Consider the following 23,089-nt stretch of genomic DNA (forward strand, 5'->3'; position numbering starts at 1 on the left):
GCCTATTACAGGGTTACTCACCGGATAGTAAGCTATAGCATAAATCAAGTGCGATAGCCTCTTGACTTCATATTTTTTGAGGCTATGTAATTATTTAATGTTGTCCTTCCCTATCAAAACCTATGGCCATGAAGCGCTTCAGATTAATTGTGATTTTAATGTGAATGTGATTTTTAAAATAAGAATTTATTTTTAATGCTTGTTCTGCAGGAGACTTGGGCTAACAACACAAACCAGGTGCGAGAGCTGATGACCACTTTCATCGATGACACCATGAGAAAGACCAACGATCCAGAGTTCACAGTCGGGGAGGTACAAAATCTTCAAGTTTATTTATACCACTATAGTACCTTTTACACGAATTTGTAAGTCTTAACTTCTAATTTTTTTTCCCCTAGTTCCTTAGCTTTCTGTTCTCCAAAGAGAACTCCATTTGGGACGAGAAGTTCTCTGAATTGTCTAACTTGGACATGAACAACCCTCTGTCTCACTACTGGATCAACTCATCTCACAACACGTGAGTGGGGACCTCAGAGAAGCGTTCACAAAACCACATTTATACACAGTGCCTTGCTTTTTATGAGGTCCTTCCTGTGGCAGAGTGTGATGTGTGTCACTTGTTTTTTGTTTTGTTTTTTACAGCTATCTGACTGGTGACCAGTTACGCAGCGAGTCTTCTACAGAAGCCTATGTGCGCTGCTTGAGATTGGGCTGCCGGTGCATTGAGTGTTAGTGACATTAGTACACCTTTATTATATGCCAGCTTTCATAATATAACTTTTCTTATAGTTAAAATTAAAGGGGCAGGGGAGAATATTCTTTGACAGTCTGTTCATGCAAATAAGGAAATAAGAACAAGCCTAAGGTATAGTCTGACACCTTTATAGATTTCATTTTACTTGATTTACTTGACCCTTTTGCACATTAAAGACACAATGCAGTGCCCCTAACTGAATTTATTTAAAAAAAAAAAACATTTAACAAAACTTTAACCAAACCAGTTATTTCTTTAACGATTTGTCTGAATAATCAATAATGTTGATTATGAAAAATTATCAACATGGATTTTGATATTTGACTATTCAAACAATAACCAAAATGTAAGCACACATAGGCCTCTATTTCTGTGTAGAATCTAATGACGTCAATGGGGGCAACAGCAGCACTGAACCTTCTGCACTACACAGCATGGAGTGCAAAGCTGTTTTCAGGCACAGCACTGTTGAGGCAGTTTTAAAGTATCTAAAATTGGATTCACAGATTTCAATTGCAACGCATAGGCTTTTTCCTTAGATAACTGGAATGGAAACAGAGCCAGATTAAATGTGGAAAAAAAGCTTTAATGTCATTTTGTGCCAAGTTCATGTCTCATGAACACGAGAGCCACAGGTGAGGGTGCAAGTGCAGGTGGACAGGGTTTTAATAATTGTTGTGATCAAAACAAAGACAAGATCCAAAAATAAGTGGAGTCAAGGTGCAGGCAAAGGACAGGCGACCAACAAACAGCATGAATTAGGTCAGGCAAGAGCAAGTCGCGGAGACCAGAAACAACATCAAGAACAAGGGTAACGATCAGTATTCAAAATGCTTGGGAACGACTGGTGAAAATCAACAAAAGAGCGTATACTTATCAAGGTGAGAGTAGAGTCACGGTGTTCGTATACAGTGTATACAGTGCACGTGTGTAATAGAGTGAGTGCAATCAGTAATCAGGTGAACATGGACATTAGAGTGTCTGTGATGGCTATGAGTTGCCAACTAGTCCTTGGCAGCCATGTTTGTAGGCTGTATTCTGGGAGCTGTAGTTCGGCACTGATTCTGGCTTAAAAATGACAAGCAACAACGAGAAAGAAATAAAAAAAAGAAACACTGGTAGTTAGTATGGTACGATGCAGTCTGCAAAAAACAGGCATGTGTTTCATAGCAGAAGAAGCATTAAGAATGAAAGCAGCTGAAAGCTCGTGGTTGGTGAGTGAAATGACCATTTTACGTTATAGCCATTTTACGTTATAGCCTCATATTATGTTTCATTCAAGGTGCTTTGTTTTTTTTTTTTTTAAATGTTTTTTTATTTAGTCCTAACATACGTGCAGCAATTTCACAGTTTACTGAGGCAGGTTAAGTTTAATTGTTAATTTTTAGCCTGTTGAATTTTGGTTAAGTTTAATGATGAGAAACATCTGTGTGATTAAGTAAACAGCTAAAAAACAAATACATTGAAGCGCTGATCTCATTTGTCATTTGAAGGTGATAAAAAAATGTCAAACTCTCTTAGCTCAATGCTTTTTGGTCTTTTGCATTTGCACAACTCCTTTCCATGTATTTTGTCCTTGAGCTACTTCAGAATGGATTAAAACGAGCTAGTATTAATGTTTAATCAATTTTTCTTCTCACTCCTGGTCCACAAACACACCATCTATTAACATGCATGGACGTTTGAAATTTGGAACAGTTTTCATGACTTGTGTCATATCAAACGGTGAAGTGGTTAGGGTCAAGGACAGGGTTAATATTCAGACCGTTTCTTACGACTTGATTTGTACAAAAACCTAGAGTGAGCAGAATCCAATCACTTTACCCTAGTTTTCATTTTATTGTTCTTTACCTTCCAAAAACCAGACTCCTCATGTCTTTCACACTTACCCCATACCCAGAAATGTTGTTTTGGCCAACCTAATAATCCTCTGAAAATATGCGCAAGCAGGAGGAAGTAAACTAGAATAATCCTATTCATTTAGGAATATAACTGATCAAGTAAAATGGGAGTTGAAACACAAATACAATAAATAAAACTGCAAAGTGTCATTCCCGGGAAGTGAATACATTTTAGAGAGGTTTTTGTACTATGGCTTGTCAAAAGTAACTGCTTTGTCACCGCCTACTATAGTTCGGAAAAATATATGCCCATTTAGCTGTCTGCTTTCCTAACTATATTTTTGCTGTAATACAGTGGACTGCTGGAATGGGCCAGAGGAGCCCATCATTTACCACGGATGGACAAGAACCACCAAGATTAAGTTTAAAGATGTGGTGAAGGCTATCAACGAGCATGCCTTTGTAACATCTGAGTAAGTTAAACTTCCTCCCCTAAATATAAGCCGATGTTACATTGATTTGGTTCCTTTATAGATGTCTAGCTTTATTATTGCACCTAGTGTCAAAAATGGGAACTACAGCAAGCTTGAACAGACGCCTACTGGGGACGGAATCACTCTGCCCCATGCTTGCTCTATGAATGTTTTGTTTATGAGTGGGGGAGGGACCGCAGACAGGGTTGTTCATATGTTGAAATGATGCTATCGTCTCACACACTGTGACAATGGCAACAATATGACGTATCTTTCTGTTCGCTTGTTGACAGTTGGTGTACTGCTTATTACAGGAATACTCGAAAAATTCACAGGATACTAGTCTGTAGCAATTTTCTGTTCGCTACATAGTAATGGGTGTCATATTTACACCCAGGCCATTTCCTCTGAATCTCTTCACGTCTTCACAGCACTATGAGTTATTTCACAGCACCCAGTTTATCTTAATCTAAATAATTATATGAAAATGGTCCAATCAAATGCTCGGGAGTCACGTTGATGGCTGATGTGCGTACAGATTTGTGAATGCAGCTTGTGACTGTGGTTAGGTATCCCTTGGTGCTGTCCATAGAAGAGCACTGTGATGTGAAGCAGCAGAAACTGATGGCACAGTACTTCAGAGATGTGTTCCAGGACAAGCTGCTCACTGACCCAGTGGAGCTGGAAGCGGAGCAGCTGCCCTCACCCACCCAGCTCAAGGGCAAGATCATCATCAAGGTACTCCCTATATAACTATATAAGGATTTTAGCAGGAAAGCAGAAGACGTCAGCTTTAATTAGGTTCCAGGTCAATTGTATCAACATAGTTTTCGTGTCAGTTTCACTGTCGTTTCACTGAATAATGTATATTAGGATAAATAACTGAATAGGAGAGGTTAAATGAAATCCTGATTCAGCAGACATTATATATTTATTAACGGTTTAAGTGATGAGGTGAATTTAATAGTTAATCTAGATTTGCATTTACTTACAAGGAGCTGAAAGAGATGGAGGAATGACAAAGAAATGACAGAAGTACAGATGAAAGAAGGGAAATGGCAAAAGAGGAAGGAAGAAGAGAAATAAGGACAGAGAAAATACAAAATGCTGATAAGCAGATAGAGAGAAAACGAGAAGGAGATGTGAGTGAGAGAAAGGGCAGTCCTGCAGTGTACATCTGCTGTGTGTGTGTGTGTGTGTGTGTGTGTGTGTGTGTGTGTGAGAGAGAGAGAGAGAGAGTTTAAATCAGAGCTGCAGATCAGTCATTTGTAAAGTCCATTGTAAAATGGTTGTAGTTTCAAAAACTATTGAAAAAATAAAACTATATGATTGATAAGAATCTCTGTGTGTTTGCATGTGCAGTATGTTTTATATATATATATTTTGTCACTGACTGACCAGTGGTTTAGATTTCTGTTTTGCTATTTCATGTTGCCTTTTCCCCCCCTTTTCTTTCTTCCTTTCTTTCTTTCTTTTTGTTTTCGATCTCCACAATGGCCAGAGTGCACAGTAGCCATGTTTTGAAGCTCCAAACAAATAAAACTCCTCATGACTCCATTTAAACATTTTAAGCACTAGCATTCAAAGAAAGCAGGAAGTTAGTCAGACACTGTAACAAATCATTGTTTCCATTGTTTAAGCAGCTATACAGTAAAATCAACATTGGAAACTATATTTGCTGCAGTAAGCATTCAGCTGCTGTCGTATATAAACTGACACAGGAAATACAGGGTAGTTATAGGCTGGGGGATTAAGAAGCTGTTTTTGTAGTCTGCTAGGTTGTGATGGTTTGTCTAGGGCTAACATGCGCTCGTCTGCTTCTTCTTTAAAACAGCATAAAAAGCTGAATATCGGTGAGACCTTTGGAACCAAAGACCTGTCCAGAGGAGAAAAGCAGGGAGAACTTTTCATCTGGGACCCCATAGATGAGGTGCTCCAAAATCTCCTTCATACCACCTTAATGGCTTCGCCTTAAATTAACAGACGATGTTTAATTTACTCCGATTGAGCAAAAGTGTGTCGAACTGGATTATATATTCAACTCCAGAATGATTGGTACCCTTCATAAAAAAATGTATATATAAAATGAATGATAGATGCAACAAGAGATTTTCCACAACTGAATTTTATTATCTTGTTGAAATCCCTATCTACATCCTAGTGTTGCCTTCCTGGCAGATGCATCTAGGTGTATGGCTGAAATATCCTGGCGCTTAACAGAAGTAATGATAACATACATTTTCAGCAACTTGACCACCAGCTGCAAAATAGCCCCTGAGCATGACAAACCTGTTGCTGATGTGCACAAGCTTATCTGACCACACGACACATTTGGGTCCTTATACAGAGTGGAACGTTATATACGTGTAACCACATATTCCTACCTTAGGGAAACAGGAAAAATCTAAACGAACAAGAGAAGTGACATTAAATTAGGGAACAATAAAAATCAAAGAAAGCAATTAGTTTTTATCCGTATAAAATTCTCTTCACAATAATTTTCTCACGTTTTTGAGAAAAATACATTTATATTTAAATGTTTTATATCAGAGGGAAGTTCCTCCGGTTGTTTGAATGGAAATATGGAGCATTGTGCATAATGATTTATGTTATACAATCATTTTTGCATTTTCTCTTGAAAGGTGCCAATAATTCTGGAGTTGACTGTATACTGTATTTACATTCATTCCTACATCGTTTCAGTGTGTATGACAAATGTGTATACTTGTTTTTTAGAGATGGTATAAGCACTACTGTGTGATCTCCAAAAACAGACTGTACTATGCAGAGGAGAATGAGTCAGATGAGGACTTTGGGAAGGTAATTCAGGATGTAATGATCTTTGTTCTCGAGATCGGTACAATACAAAGGCAAAAATGTAGCCTATGAATTCAGTGAATTTTGCGTCAGGGCTAAGCGTGTGCTGATTGGCTACTGTGTCCTCTGCTCTCATGGTCAGAGTTTAGGCAGCATGGATATGCACCAGTCGGAGCCCTGGTTCCACGGGCGTCTGGCTGAGGGCAGGCAGAGCGCTGAGAGACTGCTGCAGGAATACTGTAGTGAGTCTGGGGGCAGAGATGGAACTTTTCTGGTGCGAGAAAGCGACACCTTCGTTACTGACTGCACATTGTCCTTCTGGTATGTCCAGCAAGCTCAGTATTAAAAGAATCAGATTCAAGTGGTAAACAGTCAATTCAACTGCTTTAGTCCTTTCACTATAACATAGTCCAAACTGTATGGAATCCAAAAACGTATATGAATAATCATATTTTGAATATTCCTAACTAACCTCTCTTACATAACTGGTCCACACACAGAGCAATATTTCATAGACACGGTCATCCATTTTGGCTCTTCTGTGTAGTTCTGTACATTTTTAATGTAAATAGTTAGCAATTGGGTATTTCCAAATTGTCTGTAGTTAGGTATGAGAATGTGTGTGCGATTGCGCCCTGAAATTGGTTGGCACTCCATTCATGGTGTTCCCTGCCATGTGCTCCAAGTTCCCTGGGATAGGCTCCAGGCTCCCCCGCGACCCTGTGTAGGATAAGCGATACAGAAAATGGATGGACGGATGTTTGGCAATTGTACCATTTGTGTTTGTGTGTTGCGTAGGCGTAGTGGGAGAGTACAGCACTGCCGGATCCGCTCATACTCAGACGGAGGCCACGCCGCATTCTTTCTGACGGAGAACCTGCATTTCCCCAGTGTGTATTCTCTGATCCAGCACTACAGAGAGAACCCACTCCGTTGCCATGACTTCAATTTGCGCCTCACTGACTTTGTGCCGCGTCCCAACATGCACCTTCATGAGGGGTCAGTGATTACTGTGGACACTGATAAGAAAAAAGCCTATGAAAATTGTGCCCTGCCTAAACTAATAATTTGTCCAAAAATGAAATATACAATGTTCCTCAAATCTAGTAGATCAACCAAGGACATGTTTAACGTCTGATATATTTCTTTCGATTAACACTGGAGCGAGGCTAAAATCGCTAACCAATAATGGAAGTCTCACTTATACTGTTTTTTTTGTAAATATCTGCTTCAAACCACATCTGGGTCATAAGTAACGTGACACGTTTGTACAGCTTTCCAGCACTCTTCTGTATTGTGAAACAACAGTTTGCTGTTTCAGATTTACCGGAATTGTATAATAGTTCCCTACAGTACATACACATCTGTGTCTAAAATACTGTTCCAAGGATGACTACTCACATATCCCCACATAAGCGCTTATTTATATATGGTTCCAGATGTGTTCAACGTTAAAGCAGCGGTTTGATAATACTGTACTTTTCTCCTATGCAGGTGGTTTTACAGTAACATGAGTCGAGGTGAGGCAGAAGACAACCTACTGAGGATCCCTCGAGATGGAGCCTTCCTCATAAGACAGAGGGAAGACTCAGACTCTTACGCCATCACCTTCAGGTGCTCTTCTAGCTTCTGTCTACTTTTTACTCTCACACGCTTGTACTCCTTTATCATAGGAGGCTTTAGTGCGCTCTTATTTTTGCACCTGTAAGTCAGTGTCAGCTGAATTTGTTTGCATGGCTGAGTTTAATGAGGGGGAATGAAACTGCTGGATTTCTGTGGCAGAGGTGAAGGCATGGTCAAGCACTGTCGTATCCACAAAGAAGGATCCCTGTACGTGTTGGGCTCCTCTAGCGAGTTCGAGAGTCTGGTGGAGCTGGTCAACTACTTCCGCAAGAAACCTCTTTACCGCAAGACCAAACTGCGCTACCCAGTCACACCAGAGCTAGTGGAACGTTTCAGCATGGTCAGTCCTTCTGTCATGTTTCAAAACCAAATTTACAAAATAAAATAACAAGATATCTGCAGCCTGCAGTAGATATGTAGTTAGTAATAATTAGGGCTGCATAAATACAGATAGTAGTATCAGATATTGGACCGATACTGTGATTATTTACTCATACTCATACTTTTAAAAATGCTTCCATACCAACATCTAATACCATGTGGTACTATGTGACTTAATGAAGAGCAGAGCTGTATCACTGATCCTGGTGATTAAAACTGAGCACGGTTGTGCTCACACAAAGGTATTCACAAGCATGGAGCAGTGACGTGACTGTACAGAAAAACTGTCACACCTGAGAGCACTTCACTTCTTTGAGCACTGTGGTGTGCACGCTTCCTGTCCTTTTTGCTCCTGCATTAAGGTGCAGTTCTCTATACTAGTAATACATATCAAATGTGATTACATCTTAAACATGAAACTCAGCACGGGAAGTTCATTTCTAGCAGCACATGGCAGCAAGAGCTAAATAAACAGAGCTAGATTAATATTTCATGACACCCCTGATTGATTAATACTAAGTGGGTTACTCATTTCATTATCAATAACGGTATCAATGAGCATCCGAAAATGTCTGTGTGAAAAATATGGTATCGATGCAGCCCTAGAAATAATAAGATGGAGCTTTCTGCAAACGGTTTTTCATTTATTTTGTTTCAGACGGACAAATCTGCTTCGATTTATGACAGCAAGCAATATGTGGAGGCCAATGAAATTGAACCATCTCCGGTATGTACAGTCATGCAGCGCACACATTTTGAAATCCGGTGAAGCCCTATGTTACATTATTAGCAGTAGTCTAAGATGGAAGAGTACTTGTTTGCTATCATTGCCTCTCAGATAGGAAATGGATCGTTAGTAAAGAGGAAACGCAGTGTCATGTCTGAGCGTATTTAGATTACTGTGCGTTCTCTCCTCCAGCTGTTTTGCGTTGCAGTGTGTGATCTTGCACATTCATATTTGACATGCCAAAGGGTGATTCAACAGTTTTTGAAAGTGTCTCAAATTAAAACAATGAAAGTACACATAAATATCTAGCTTACTCTGTGACAGCTCCTGATCTTGTAATGATATGTTCCTCCTCTGCAGCCTCAGAGCACAGTGAAAGCTCTTTATGATTACCGGGCCATGCGGCCAGACGAGCTCAGCTTCTGCAAGGGCGCTCTGATCTACAATGTTACCAAAGAGAGCAGTGGATGGTGAGACACTCCAGGTTTTTTTTTTGTAATGAGAGATAATTCAGTTTATTTCTATTTGTTTATAACCTTTAACAATAAAAAAAAACTAAAAGAAAAACAAGGCATGCGCGGAGTGTCACAAAGTAGATTTAAAGAAGCCCAACTATAGACACAGACCATTAATGAGAAAGCCAGAAGCAATACTAGTAAGGAACAACCTGCTGAGATAGAATCAGGAAGAAACAGACTGAAAAGGGGAACTCATACTCTTCTGCATGAAACCAGATAGTGAGGTTGATAAATGTTGTACAACCCCAATTCCAAAAAAGTTGGGACGCTGTGTAAAATGTAAATAAAAACAGAATGCAATTATTTGCAAATCTCATAAACCCATATGTTCTTCACAATCGAACATAGAAAACATATCAAATGTTTAAACTGAGGAAATGTACCATTTTAAGATGTGTTGCTGCCATCAAATGCCATCAAAATGACCTTATTTTCCCCTTAAAATGGTACATCTGGTATCTGAAGTCTGTGTGAAATCACGCCTATTTATAGGCCTGCAGTGGTCAGGTGACATGGCATTTCGCGTGTCGTGTGACTATAAAACGGCACCTGTAAACCACGTCATCTGCCACTATTATCTGAAGTGAAGATGCGATTCACAGGCAAAGCTATGCAACTTCTCTTTCCCTTCTCAGGGAGCAGGGTTACATATGTAACCCAGATGTTCTCTTTCAAAGGGAACTCAACGTTGCGTGAGCTTCACGCTGTGGGAAAGACAATACCCACTCTGTCATACTGAGGGTATGGCCTGTTAAAAAAGGTCCGAGTCCGAGGGTTACTGCAAGACCCTCGAACCCATGGTGGAATACATGTCCAAACTGTAATATCGAATAATATGTGCGGCACATCCTGTAAGAGTAATCCCTTGGATAAAGCCTTCGAACAGGTAACGTCCCCAAGTGGAATGAACCCTTATGCCAAGAGGTGTAACAAGACCACATGCTTCATAAGTGATAGAGATTGCTTCCACTATCCAATTAGAAATGCTCTGCTTTGACATAATGTCACCTCTACTGTCACCGCCAAAGCAGACCAGAAACTGTTCTGACTTATGCCACTGTTCGGAGTGGTGGACATAAGTACAGAGCCTTTATTGAATACAGTACAGTATCTCTTGTTCTGGTGTGAGGAATGAAGGAGGGCAGAAAGCCTGCAACACTACTGGCTGGGCAGCAGACGTAGGCACTTTAGCAATATAATCTGGCCTAGGACAGAGGAAGGCCTTGCCTAATCAAGGGGCAAAATCAAGACAGGAAGGGGCAACAGAGAGAGCTTGTAGATCTCCTACTCGCTTGAGAGATGTCAGGGCCAGCAGAAGAGCTACATTTAGAGTCAGAAGCTTCTCTGAGGCTGACTCTAAGGGCTCAAATGGGGCTCCTGACAGACCTTCCAGGACCACAGAAAGGTTCCAGTAAGGTATGCGTGGTTTGCAGAGGGGTCTCAGCTGCCTGACACCACTCATAAACCTCGATGTTACAGGATGTTACCCCACAGAGGCTCCATCAATAGAGGCGTGGCTAATGTCGAAATGTCGGCCACGTAGCCCATAATTGTAGAAGGAGCCAACCCTGCTCGGTTGAGAGACCAGAATCTATGAGCTGGTGCCTGGCCAGACCCACAGTTTCCATAGTTCCGGCCAAGGGTGATAAAACATCCCTTTGGTTTGAGACAGTAGATCCCTGCGAATGGGAATCTCCCAGGGATTGCCGTCTAGCAGGGATATTATCTCAGAGAACCATATTTGAGCTGGCCAATTAGGTGCTACTAGCAGCAGACGTAGACGGTATTGGCGAATTCTCGCTAGAACTCGTGGGAGCAGAGCGATCGGGGGAAAGGCGTACAGACATGACCTCGGCCATGTGTGTACCATGGCGTCTGGCCCTAATGGTGCGGGAGGAGTGAGGGCAAACCACATCCACTTCCACTTGGCCGTACCTCCTCCATACGGACTTCACCACCTGTGGATGGAGTCTCCAATCCTCAGGCCTCAGCCCCTGCCTCAACAGGATGTCTGCCCCACAATCCGATTGCCCAGAATGTACATTGCACTCACTGACAAAAACTTTCCCTCTGCCCAGAGAATAATTAATTGCACCTGCCTGAACAGGGGGCGCAAACATAACCCACCCTGGTAGTTGATATGAGACCACCGCTGTATTATCTGTCACAACTAACACATGGTGACCTCTCAACTGAAGAAGAAAGAATTTCAATGCTAGGAATACGGCCCACATTTTTAAGCGATTTATATGCCACTCTAGATGAAGGCCGGTCCAGAGACCGTGAGCTAGACAACGTCTAAGACTGAGCCCCAGCCCATGAAGAAGGGATGTGTCATTAACGTCTTGTAATAAGGAGACGCCCCTAGAGTGTGACCTGAGGCTAGAAACCGGAGACACCTCCAGATTCTCAGAGCACGTAGGCATCGCCACATGACACTGATTACTCTCAGGGGTTTCGTTCTGCCGAAGAAACCCCCAACTTTTCAGCCACGGTCTCATGTGCAATAGGCCCAACAGTATGACGTTGGCTGCTGCTGCTGTAAGCTCCAACAGTCTCTCATAGAGACTGAAGGGGATGCCCAGACCCAGATTTATCTTGTTCAATGTTGATAGGATTGACCCAATGTGTGTTGGGGATAGATACGCCCTCATCATAGTAGAATTCCATATGACTTCTAGAAAAGCCATCCTCTGCACTGAAGAAAGCATACTTTTCCTGGGGTTCAACTTGAGCCCTAAGTTCCTCATGTGGGCGAGAACAACTTCTTGATGTTCTGGATCGTGCTAGAATTATCCATTTGTCCAGGTAGTTTAGTACACGGATGCTCTGGAGTCGCAAGGGAGCCAGAACGGCATCCATGCACTTTGTAAAGGTGCAAGGGGATAAAGCTAGCCCGAAAGGAAGAACCCGTTATTGGTATGCGTTGCCTCCAAACATGAACCTCAGGAACTTCCTGTGACTGGGCAATATTTCTATGTGGAAATATGCGTCTTTTAGATCGCTCGTCACAAACCAGTCCTTGAACTGAATCTGTGGAACAATAAGTTTGAGTGTCAACATCTTGAACCTGTATGCCCGATGAGTAGGGTTCAAATGACGTAAATCTAAAATTGGCCGAATACTCCCATCTTCTTTTGTGGACCAGGAAATAATAGCTGTAAAGATTTCCCTCCCTCAGAGAAATGGGTACATGTTCTATGGCCCCTTTGTCCAAGTGAGATCTTAATTCCTGCACTAACGGGCTCTGCTCTGTGCTGGCTGCTGTGGTGAGCACACCTTTGGACCAGGGGGTCGAGCTCTGAACTGGACACTGTGACCCTTTTCTATGGTGGACAGAACCCATGGAGTCAAATTTGGCAGTAGTTTCCATGCTGCCAGGTGGTCTTTTAGTGACATTAACTTTTTCCCATTCTGTTGGAGGGAAAGCATCAGATTTTTGTTGCCCTGTGACAGCTTACTGACCAGAGAAGACTGAAAGTTTGGGACGACATTGGCTGGGGGGGTCTACAGTAATTCTGGGGGCTAACTGCCCTAACAACCTCACGTCCCCTGATACCTCCCTCTGTGGCCCATCAGGACCGCTCCTTCTTTGCCTGCTTGGCATTGATGCTCATTCTTAGATCAGGCCTACTAGCGGGCTGCGAATATGGCCGTCTGGTCCCCCTGGCTTTCCGTGGGGGGAGTTGCATGCAGAATGCATACAGTTGCATTCTGTGCCTCCCTCACACTAGTGCGGACGAATTCGACACAACAGGGAAGGAACTGGCTGAATGCCACTGTTTGCTCTTTAGCCTCGCGAAACCTGTCCGCAATGACGCTAACCACACTGCCAAACAGACTGGATGGTTCAACAGGGTGTCCAGCAGGGAGACCTTATCCTTGTTCCCCATGCTTGAGAGATTGAGCCATAGGCACCTCTCGGATCCAATACCCTCCCCACTGTCGAGCTCATTCAGCAGGTCTGCCAGGTAGGCCTGCAACACTGCCATTGCATTTGGTGACCCACAAGCGAGAACCGCTGCTGCATAGGCTTTGTCAACCATTGCTGAGATGGTCTTACACTGCTTGGATGGCAAAGCCGGCACCCCCAAAATTCCCTGCTGTCGATGGAGAGAAGTAGCTCGCAACCGCCTCCCCCACGTTCGGCATAGCCAAATACCCGTACTGTTCATTCCCCACGATGGCCGAATAATCTGACGTTGCAGGGTTATAAACACGGCTGGTGTACGGTTTTCCCTAGAAGCGCGATATTTCATCATGCACTTCTGGAAAATTTTTCTGGAGATTTATTTTTACTGGGGAAAAAGCGCTCATCCAGCCTGCTACGAGCCACTTCCTCTTCCCCAGGCCAGTCTGAACTCAGTTTTTCTTGAGCCCTAATGATTACTTCGAGCAGCTCTTTATATGATTTGAGAGCTGCTCTCCATTTGTGGTGAACTGGCTCACCTCTCTGCCTCCTTGGAGTCAGAGAGGGTGGGTTGATCCTCCGTACCAGAAGGAGGAGTCGCTACACGAGCTCCAAAACCCGGAAGCAGAGAGTCGGACAGAGCAAGAGATAGAGCAGTGCTCGTCTCCGGTTCCTCCTCCAGATCCATACGGAATCCTCTGAGCCCCAAGGCTCCAAAACCCAACTCCCTGTGGCTGAAGAGAGCGAGCTGAAAGCGGAGCTGCCTAATTGTGAAGCGTTCACAATGTGCACAGTCAGCTGCTGCCGCATGCTCCACTCCCAAATACTTCACACAGAAAGTGTGTCCGTCCTCCCCAGTAATGAAACGGGAGCAGGGAGTAACACACTTCCTGAACTCTCTGTGACTCATACTTTCAAAGAGGCGAGGGACAGAAAACTAAAGATATAATTTTTTTTGAGTCACACATAACGTGCATTTTACAGCAGGTTTTACAATATTTCACCTGAAAAAAACTGTTGCCAGCTAAATGGAGGTCTTTCTGCAGTTTTCAGCCAAAATATAAGCCACAAAGTTTAACAAATAAAAGTGAATTAAGTCAGAAATATATTACTGTTATATTACTATTTGTACCCCGAAATAAAAATTATTATTATTTTGTTAAGTATTATATATTATTCAGTGCAGAAGTAATTATATATATATATATATTTGCGATTGTCTCCTATATACCTCTATAGAAGTTTACCCTGCTATAGTTTACTTAAACCCAAAAATGGATGTATATGCATGAACACAACTTTTGTTTTAGGTGTGGATGCTCATTAATTAAAAGCTATGATAATGTAAAATAATGTCAAATTAGTAGTTCCTAATAGACTCTGAGACTCTCTCTCTGTCTCTCTCTCTCTCTCATGCAGGTGGAAAGGTGATTATGGTGGGAAAGTGCAGCTCTATTTCCCATCAAACTACGTGGAAGAGGTTGTAAACTCTGCCGCTGAAGAGCAGAAAGACCTGGTAAGAAAGACCTGTCTCATTTTCATGCAAGAGCTTTATTCCACTGTATATGTGATGATGTAAAATCATTTAAATTAATATTTAATTAACAAATGTGCTTCTCTTTCAGTCTGATGAAGATAATCCATTGGGTGACTTGTGTAAAGGTGTACTGGATATTTCCAAGTGTAACGTTGGTAAGAGTTTCTTTAATGTTTAAAGAAATGAAAAGAGAAAAGAAAAGAGGCGAGAATAAAATGAAATTCTATTTTGTGCTTTACAGTTGAGTGCCAAAGTTTGCATAGGTTTTTCTAGTTTTTACAGCTGTTTCTGTAACAAAAAATGCTATAAATGTAGCTGATTAAAATTCCTGAATAATGTAAATGTGCACTTTTCTTGGGTCTAATACCTGGATTTTTCCATTCCCCCTCCCTTGTAGTTATTCACCTTGATTATAAAGATAACTGTTGCTTAATTTCTGTAATATTTGGGTGATTTTGTTTTCACTCAGTAACCAGAAACCAGGGGGATGTAAACTTTTGCGCTCAATTATAAATACTTATATTCTTAAGTACATTCACACTGCGCTGGTGTGTTTCATACAAATTTAATACCACCTTTCTGTCGGTGTCCTCAGTGCGTTCAGCCAAACACGGGAAGCCTGTGGTGGTGACGCTGCAGAGTAAGGACGGTAAAGAGAACACAATGCCGTTCCACTTGGCCACAGAGACCACAGAGGAGCTGTATGAATGGTACCAGGTGGCCTGGGACATCACTCAGAGAGAAGGAACCCGTGAGTTTGAGGTAATAATAATAATGTTATACAAAAAAATAATAATAAAATAATAATTGTACAAAAAAATATGCGTAAGAATAAAGCCAGAAGATCATTCGATCAATAGTATTCAGCCAGTATTTTCTTCATACAGCAAAAGCAGCAGGAAAAGGTGGAGATCAGAGACGAGGTGGCGAAAGAAATGTCTGATCTGGTGGTGTACTGTCAGCCACGCAGCAAAGACAAGGATCGATTTGGTAGGTTTAAATTTCTCATTCATTTTATTGAAATTGGCTTGCATGCCAGTAAACTTCATGCAGCCAGGAAATAACGAACTAACTGACTTTGTGACTCTGTGCTACCTATAAGACAATTACAGCTATAAAGAGGTCCGCTCTTTTGTGGAGAATAAGGTTCCCAGCAAGAGCAGGTCAAGAGAATTCCTGAAGTATAACCGCAGAGCCCTGAGCCGCATCTACCCCAAAGGCCAGCGGGTGGATTCCTCCAACTATGACCCCTATTTTCTATGGATGTGCGGCTGCCAAATGGTAGCACTCAACTTCCAAACTGCTGGTGGGTGAAATTGGAAAAGCATGGCATGCATTTCTGAAATTTGACATGGTTATATATATATATATATATTAGTCTGCTGTGAGTTTAAAACATTCCCCAGGTTGATTGTTGTTTATCATGTCTGAGAACCTATATTTGAAACCTGGGGTTAGGTGTTAAAAATTAAATTAAATTTTTATTTGCAGAGCACTTTTAACAATGGACAATGTCCCAAAGCAGCTTTACAGAAAATATAATAAATTCAGGATATAGATTTTAAATGTATGAATTTGTCCCTAATGAGCAAGCCAGAGGCGACGGTAGTAAGGAAAAACTCCCTGAGATGCTATGAGGAAGAAACCTTGAGAGGAACTAGAGTCAAAAGGGAACCCGTCCTCATCTGGATGACACCGGATTATAGATTATAGATATAGATAATATAAATTCTAAAACTTGTCTCCTTTCTGTTCAGATAAGTTTACTCAGCTGAACAGTGCCCTCTTTAGCCTGAATGGAGGCACAGGATATGTACTACAGCCTGAGCTCATGCGTGCAGACTCCTATGACCCTCAGGAGGAGAACACCACCGTTAAATTCACCCTCTCTGTCAGGGTAGGACTATGATCTATTATTATGTTATAATTTTTTTTACACACTTGCCTTCCTACACCGTTCTTTCTATATATTTCAGTTTTTCTATTTTCCTGATGCTGTGGTAGACAGAAAGTCATATGCACAGTAGTTATAAACTAGTTAAAACATATAAAAGCATTATTAGTGCTACTTTAGATGCTTGTGGTTAAGTTGCATGACCCCTTATGTGGAATCATTATTCCAAGCACATGCTTACATAGAATCGAAACTTTAAATATATGCAAATATTAACCATGGTAGTGAAAAATTTCCCGTCATATTTATTTCCTGGTAAGCTACTAAGAGCTTTTTTATTCTTTTCACTCACAGACCCGAGACGATTTACAAATTGATTCAATTTTCTTTGAATATTAACAGAATTGCAACAGTAATCATATTACGTTTAATCATTTTTAGGACATGAATAACTTCTTGAATGATTTTTAAACCCATTCGGTTCCAGTGACCTGCTGACCAGATGTTTAAGAAAAATCATGACAGGCATGACTAAAACATGACAGGGGCATGCTGTTCTAGGAAAATAATCAACCATGGGGTGGTGTGAGGTGGCCTGATGCGAATTTGCATGTTACCACCTGAAGTTGGTTATTTTCCAATAACAGCAAGTGTTTTCTTCCTTTTATACCAATACACCAATGTGCCAATGTTAACAGATTTTTTAAAATTTAATATAAAGAACACCACGTTATACTTTTTACCCATGTAGAGTTACATTTAATGTTGAGAAATTTAGTTCCTATACGTTATTCTTTACGTTATAACCGCTATAACAGTTGCTCCCTCGCCAACCTTTCTTTTTTTTTCTCTCATGCGAAAGAAATGTAGTTTGTTAGCGAGAAACTGCAAAGTCCTCTGTCCTGAAGACTTTCTGAGACTCCTTGCAGAAATGCAAAATCTCCTCACTATATTATATTATAGAACTATAATTAAGTCATTATTATAACAACTATAAAATATTAGTAATGATACCCACCATTGTTTTGTGATTAAAACTGTAAAAAAAAAAAAAAAATCACAGACCCCTATGTGTACATTTGCTGTAGGTGTTAGCAGCCAGACATCTGCCCAAGACAGGCCGCAGTATCTCCAACCCCTTTGTGGAGATCGAGCTGTGTGGCCAGACTGACGACACCTCCAAGTTCAAGACCACAGTCTGCCGTAAGAAATGGGGGACAGATGATAGTTTAGCGGACCGGTTTCTTAAAGACTGTAATCGTGAATGTTAATAAACCTTTTGAAGTAAATGTTGATTGGTGTTGATGATTCAGCCGAGCCTGTAACAGTGTGTGCAGCATTTCCGTGTGTGTGTGTGTGTGTGTGTGTGTGTGTGTGTGTGTGTGTATGTAGATGATAACGGATTGAACCCCGTGTGGCTCGGACCTCACCGGCAGGATTCAGAGACCGTCACGTTCACTGTGTATGAACCAGAGCTGAGCTTCCTGCGCTTTGTGTTGTTTGAGGAGGACATGTTCTCAGACCCCAATTTTCTCGCTCAGGCTACCTTCCCGGTGAAGGGAATACGCACAGGTAAGACACAGGAAATATCCATGAAATATCAGTGGTAAAAATAAAAATAACAACTAAAATAAAACAGTTTAAACTGTAGTGGAAGACGGGAGCTCTAGCTGCAAATGGAAATTCATGTGAAATGGAGAACAATATTCCGATCACATTTTCTTTTAATGGTTTTGGAATATTCTGGAAATTCTTGACTTTATACAGGCTGTAATGATTGTCTGGGTTCTGTCAAATCTATCTAGGAAACAAAATGCATTTTGATTAAATGATAGAAAACAAACTAGAAAACAACCCCCATCTTATCAGTATGTGGAATGATTATTCCAAGCACGTGCTTACACGGAAGTAACAGTATCTCCTTTTGCTCCATTAAATAAAAGTTTTCAAAGAGATCTAATATGTTGTGTTCTCCCCACGTATGTAAAGTCCCCATAAAATCAAAATGGAAGTTTTGTGGCTTTTTGTACGAACATGTCGGCCTTAAGGTTATCTAGAAGCTAGTGTGCTCCAAAACAATGATAAAATCCGCATTTAGAAGATATATGTATTGACAATGTACAGTCTCTCTCTACCACCAATATGTAGTACAGTTTTGATGACATCATTGTGCACTTCAGCTTCTTATCAGAGTCTCTCTCTAGAATCTGAAGTGTTCCGTCCCTAACGTTATAAAAAATCACCTTGCTGTTGAGCGAGAGAATCATATCGGCAACCACGGGTTGTGAATGTGTTTTTGTCTGGTCGAACGCACGCGTTTTATTCAGTTTTACACCGACTGTAAGTTGGTTAAGAAGGAAATGGCTTGAATTCCTTCACTTTGCTTTGAAGAAGGAGGTATTTGCGCCAGCTCACAGCTTTGTGACAGACATTTTTTCCAATGATACTAACTGCCAAGTACGGTTCAGCCCAGGCTAAGCTATGTAAGGTAAGCTAAACGCTACTGGCTATGTCCTACTCCGCTCTGACTTCCTGTTTAAGTGGAAATAACATGAACACCTCAAATAACTCTGCGTGTTTCAAAGAAATTCATGGTGACTTTAATGTCCTCACATTTGAATTTATTAGAAGTGAACATGCAGAACGTTTTTTCATTCAACATCATTTATAAAACAATTCCATCATTTATATGGCCACTGCTGACATGGTGCCTGACCTTATAAATAGTTTTGATGAAAAAAAAAAAGTATATATCAATTTATATGTAATTTATGACCGTCAAGTGTAATTTATTATTCTATTGTTTTATTAGTGGGAAAAGGTCAAGTGTACGGAGTTTATGTGGAATGTGGAATAGCATAGATCAGCACTTCAGACTTTCACTGGATAGCACTAGTTATCACACCTGTCTTTTTCATTTGTAACCAATGTGTACATCTTTGGGTTTTTCCCAAGAGGTGCTGCACCATTAAACATCCCACAAGCGTGAATTTCTGATAGGGTGGCCAGATTGTGCTGCACAAACTGGGATAGTCATAATCCCATTGGTCTGGAACAAACACCTTCCTACTTTTATTTATAATTTTGTTTGATGTAAATTGGCGGCAGCTTGAGATGGATTAGGTTTTAAAGATGTGAGCGAATAAAGCAGCCAATCCAGTCGGGCGACCCATATTTCTACGTAACCTGTGTGCATGCTCTACCCTAATCCTAATTTCATTCGTATTGGTTTGACATCCCAACAATGGCAACATGGAGGTATATATCTCATGATTTGAATAAATACATGGGTAATAGTATTACCACACAGTGACATGACTGGACATCGCGGACAGCAGTTTTACAAAAGGGATCATTTTGGGAAGGAGACATCCCTTTGGACATCCTCAAATCAAGCCGTCCGTGTCGCACGTGCTAATTTCATACATGTCATAACATGTGATCAGGAGTGGTGTGTGTTTGTGTCTCTCCCTGTCAGGATATCGCTCAGTTCCTCTGAAGAACGGCTACAGTGAGAACCTGGAGCTCGCTTCTCTTTTGGTGTATGTGGACATTCAGCAGGTCGAGGTAAGTGAAAAACACAATCCATCAGCGTTCCTACACAGATGTTAGGAAGACGTTACCTAGGATGAAACTAGCACAGCTACGCTACCCGATTGACCAGAACACGAATATCCCGTAATTAGTCGTACGAATATAATCGCTTGTCATGATTTGTAATTTCGTTTCATTTTCAATAAAATGTTCTGCTGAATGTTTGTTTATCAGAAAGCAGAAGAGGAGCTGTACTCTTCCTCCAGCCAGCTGCGAAAAAGACAGGCTGAACTGTGCAGCGAGCTCTTCTTATACGACACGCACTCCGGCCTCCAGCGTGCCGCACCCTCGAATCGCCACGACGTCCTGCTGCAGGAGTTCAAATCAAACGAAAATCAGCTCCAGAAGATCAATGAAGCATGCAAGCAGAAGTGAGTGCCAGTAAACTGTGTGAGCTCACACTAGAATCATGTCCTAGCTTGTTTGATTAACCTTCATAAATGACAGAACTGGTGCAGTGTGGTTTAGTGGTTAGCACATTTGCCTCATACCTGCAGGGTCAGGGGTTTGAATCCTGCCTCCACCCTGTGTGTGCGGAGTTTGTATGTTCTCCCTGTGCTTCGGCGGTTTCCTCCGGGTACTTCGGTTTCCTCCCCCAGTCCAAAGACACGTGTCGTCAGCTGATTGGCATTTCCAAACTGTCCATAGTGTGTGTGTGTGTGTGTGTGTGTGTGTACGATTGTGCCCTGTCCAGGGTGTCCCCTGCTTTGTGTGCCGAGTTCCCTGAGGTAGGCTCCAGGCTCCCCTGTGTAGGATAAGCCGTATGGAAGATGGATGGAAATGAAAGAACACCAGGAATACACACTTAAATATCATGCTTAACTTGCTGTAGTGGTCTGATGATCAGACTTTAAGCGTTTGTGTTTGGCGGCACATCAAATGGCATTGAAATGATTTGATTCCACATGTCGATGCGTTTCCTTCTGAAACGAGAGACTTGTACGTACTCTTACTGACGGATGGAGAAGCCCAACGCTCTATATCTCAGGAAGTGACACGTTCCAGCATTGAACTGCTCCAAAGTTGGTAAAATATCTCTGAAAAGTGCCTGGAACATAACCCTAACCAAACTGTACCAAATTCCTCCCTCTGTAACACAAATAAATTCCAATCAGTTTTTTTATTCTCAACCAAGGGAAGGCTAGAAGAGTGAACAGTGTGTGGGAAGACACAGCTAAAAACACACAGACGAACCACGTTTACTGTTAAGCTAACGCGCCACTACCATAAAGCAAGACCCGCCTCCGTGGGTGGAGCATATACTGTTCTGGAGAGCATTTAATTGGACGATCATGAAGGTTTAAAAAATTTCTCATAATTTTCCTGGATGTGATTGAATTAGGAAATTAAAATAAGTTACAATATGTCCAAAAATATTTTTCCCCAGATATAGTGTATATTGGTGTCCATAATAGAATACTCTGAAACACCAATTTTAAATTCAGTGGCATTTAAGTTTAAAGTTAATGATAATGAGTCTTGTAATGAAATTGTTTTCTTCGCATACCCCAGCATGTCAGGAGGTTGGGGTCAGAGCGCAGGGTCAGCCATGATACAGCGCCCCTGGAGCAGAGAGGGTTAAGGGCCTTGCTCAAGCGCCCAACAGTGGCAGCTTGACAGCGCTGGGGCTTGAACCCCCGACCTTCCGATCAGTAACCCAGAGCCTTAACTGTCAAGCCACCACTGCCCCAAATTTGCTACTGTATTGTTACTTTTAAGCATACGCTTTCATTCATGCTGCGTTTGACTTCACTCGGATCTGGGAACTTTACAAAACTTTACAGAGTGATGTGTTTACCTCCCAGCAAATTGGGGTGAGTGACGTATAACAAGCTAATAAGTCTGTACATTGATTGATCTGAAGCACATACTCATGTATACAGCATAACTCATTTAAAGGTAAGAAGCGCTACTTTGTTTATTGTTGACGCTCTGAACAGCCATGTTGTTTTGACGTCACATGCTGAACTTGGGGTTGAGGAGACCTTTCGTTTTCTTTTCTAGTCAGAGGTCAGAAAGGTATGAATTTGAATTTGCTCATCTACTGACGCGTGCCCTCTTTCTTTGCAGGATGACAGAGAAGAAGATCAACAACAGCAAGTTCTACTCATGAGGAAGTGCTCAACACATCCCCTACCCACTACCCCTACACATGTCTTCTATTTATAAGGCTTCCTCTCCCTGGCTCAGCTGCTCTACTGCTGAAACTCACAGACCTAGCAGATAAACGCAGGCTAGATGGGAGATGTGATAGTTTTGCTTTCCGGAGTGGAAAGTTCAGGGGTGAGACCGCTGTCAGAAGCTCCACGACACTGATTGTTGACTTTATTGTGAAGACCTGGGATTGCGGAGGCACTTTTACGTGAAGAAAATCAGTTTGGCTGAACCGTGTTACTCAAACTACATTTCATATTTGTTTGCAGTGCGATAAACATTTGTGGTTCATTTACTGCCAGTTGTTTAATGAAAAAATAAAGAATTAAGCTTAAAAATTGACTTTTGATAAACCTTGAGGAGTGGTGTTACCCGGAAAAGACTTTGGACAGAAAGGTTTGAATATACACGGTGTCCTAAAAATCTCCATACATAGGGGAACAGTTTTTAGCAAAATAACTTGCTTTACAAAACATCCACTACATCAGTTTCTCAACCGGGGGTCTTGCAGGGGATCCGTGGGATAGTGTTTACATTTAAAAAAAAAAAAATTATTCTATCTATCTATATTTGTTAAATGTATCAAAATGTATCATATGCCCATCAAATGTAAGAATAATTTAAGATACATTTAAAAACGAACCGATTTGGTTATTCGCATTCATTCACAAATATCACGTTAGCCGAGCTGATGATCGTTCATAGATGGATTTTATTTGGAATTTATTTAGAAATGAAACAATAATTTGCCCAAAAAAACCCCAGCGAGTGGTAGAGAAGTTCAAGAGTCATCTTGATGGATAAAATAAACCAAAGATAATTCAGAGAGTCAAATTGAACGTCGCACCAACAATAAAGTGAAAAAT

The 23,089-nt window shown here is 41.3% G+C and overlaps 1 protein-coding gene across 1 annotated transcript in view; it reads left to right on the top strand.

Moving 5' to 3' along the window:
• plcg2 (phospholipase C, gamma 2) overlaps nt 1-22,565 on the top strand; it is a 34,232-nt gene extending 11,667 nt beyond the window's left edge. Inside the window, exons 10-33 of the mRNA XM_053623488.1 lie at nt 211-312; nt 399-517; nt 643-728; nt 2,951-3,068; nt 3,638-3,806; nt 4,903-4,998; nt 5,805-5,888; nt 6,028-6,206; nt 6,684-6,884; nt 7,380-7,499; nt 7,668-7,848; nt 8,548-8,616; nt 8,977-9,086; nt 14,464-14,560; nt 14,670-14,736; nt 15,177-15,343; nt 15,469-15,571; nt 15,684-15,887; nt 16,339-16,478; nt 17,564-17,678; nt 17,868-18,047; nt 19,954-20,042; nt 20,244-20,440; nt 22,140-22,565. Coding sequence (XP_053479463.1) covers nt 211-312; nt 399-517; nt 643-728; nt 2,951-3,068; nt 3,638-3,806; nt 4,903-4,998; nt 5,805-5,888; nt 6,028-6,206; nt 6,684-6,884; nt 7,380-7,499; nt 7,668-7,848; nt 8,548-8,616; nt 8,977-9,086; nt 14,464-14,560; nt 14,670-14,736; nt 15,177-15,343; nt 15,469-15,571; nt 15,684-15,887; nt 16,339-16,478; nt 17,564-17,678; nt 17,868-18,047; nt 19,954-20,042; nt 20,244-20,440; nt 22,140-22,182 — 3,036 coding nt within the window. The 3' untranslated portion in view covers nt 22,183-22,565. The remainder of the gene's footprint in view (nt 1-210; nt 313-398; nt 518-642; nt 729-2,950; nt 3,069-3,637; nt 3,807-4,902; nt 4,999-5,804; nt 5,889-6,027; nt 6,207-6,683; nt 6,885-7,379; nt 7,500-7,667; nt 7,849-8,547; nt 8,617-8,976; nt 9,087-14,463; nt 14,561-14,669; nt 14,737-15,176; nt 15,344-15,468; nt 15,572-15,683; nt 15,888-16,338; nt 16,479-17,563; nt 17,679-17,867; nt 18,048-19,953; nt 20,043-20,243; nt 20,441-22,139) is intronic.
• The last annotated feature ends 524 nt before the right edge of the window (nt 22,566-23,089 follow it).

Source organism: Ictalurus furcatus, chromosome 4, assembly GCF_023375685.1.
Source record: "Ictalurus furcatus strain D&B chromosome 4, Billie_1.0, whole genome shotgun sequence".
NCBI classification, from domain to species: domain Eukaryota; kingdom Metazoa; phylum Chordata; class Actinopteri; order Siluriformes; family Ictaluridae; genus Ictalurus; species Ictalurus furcatus.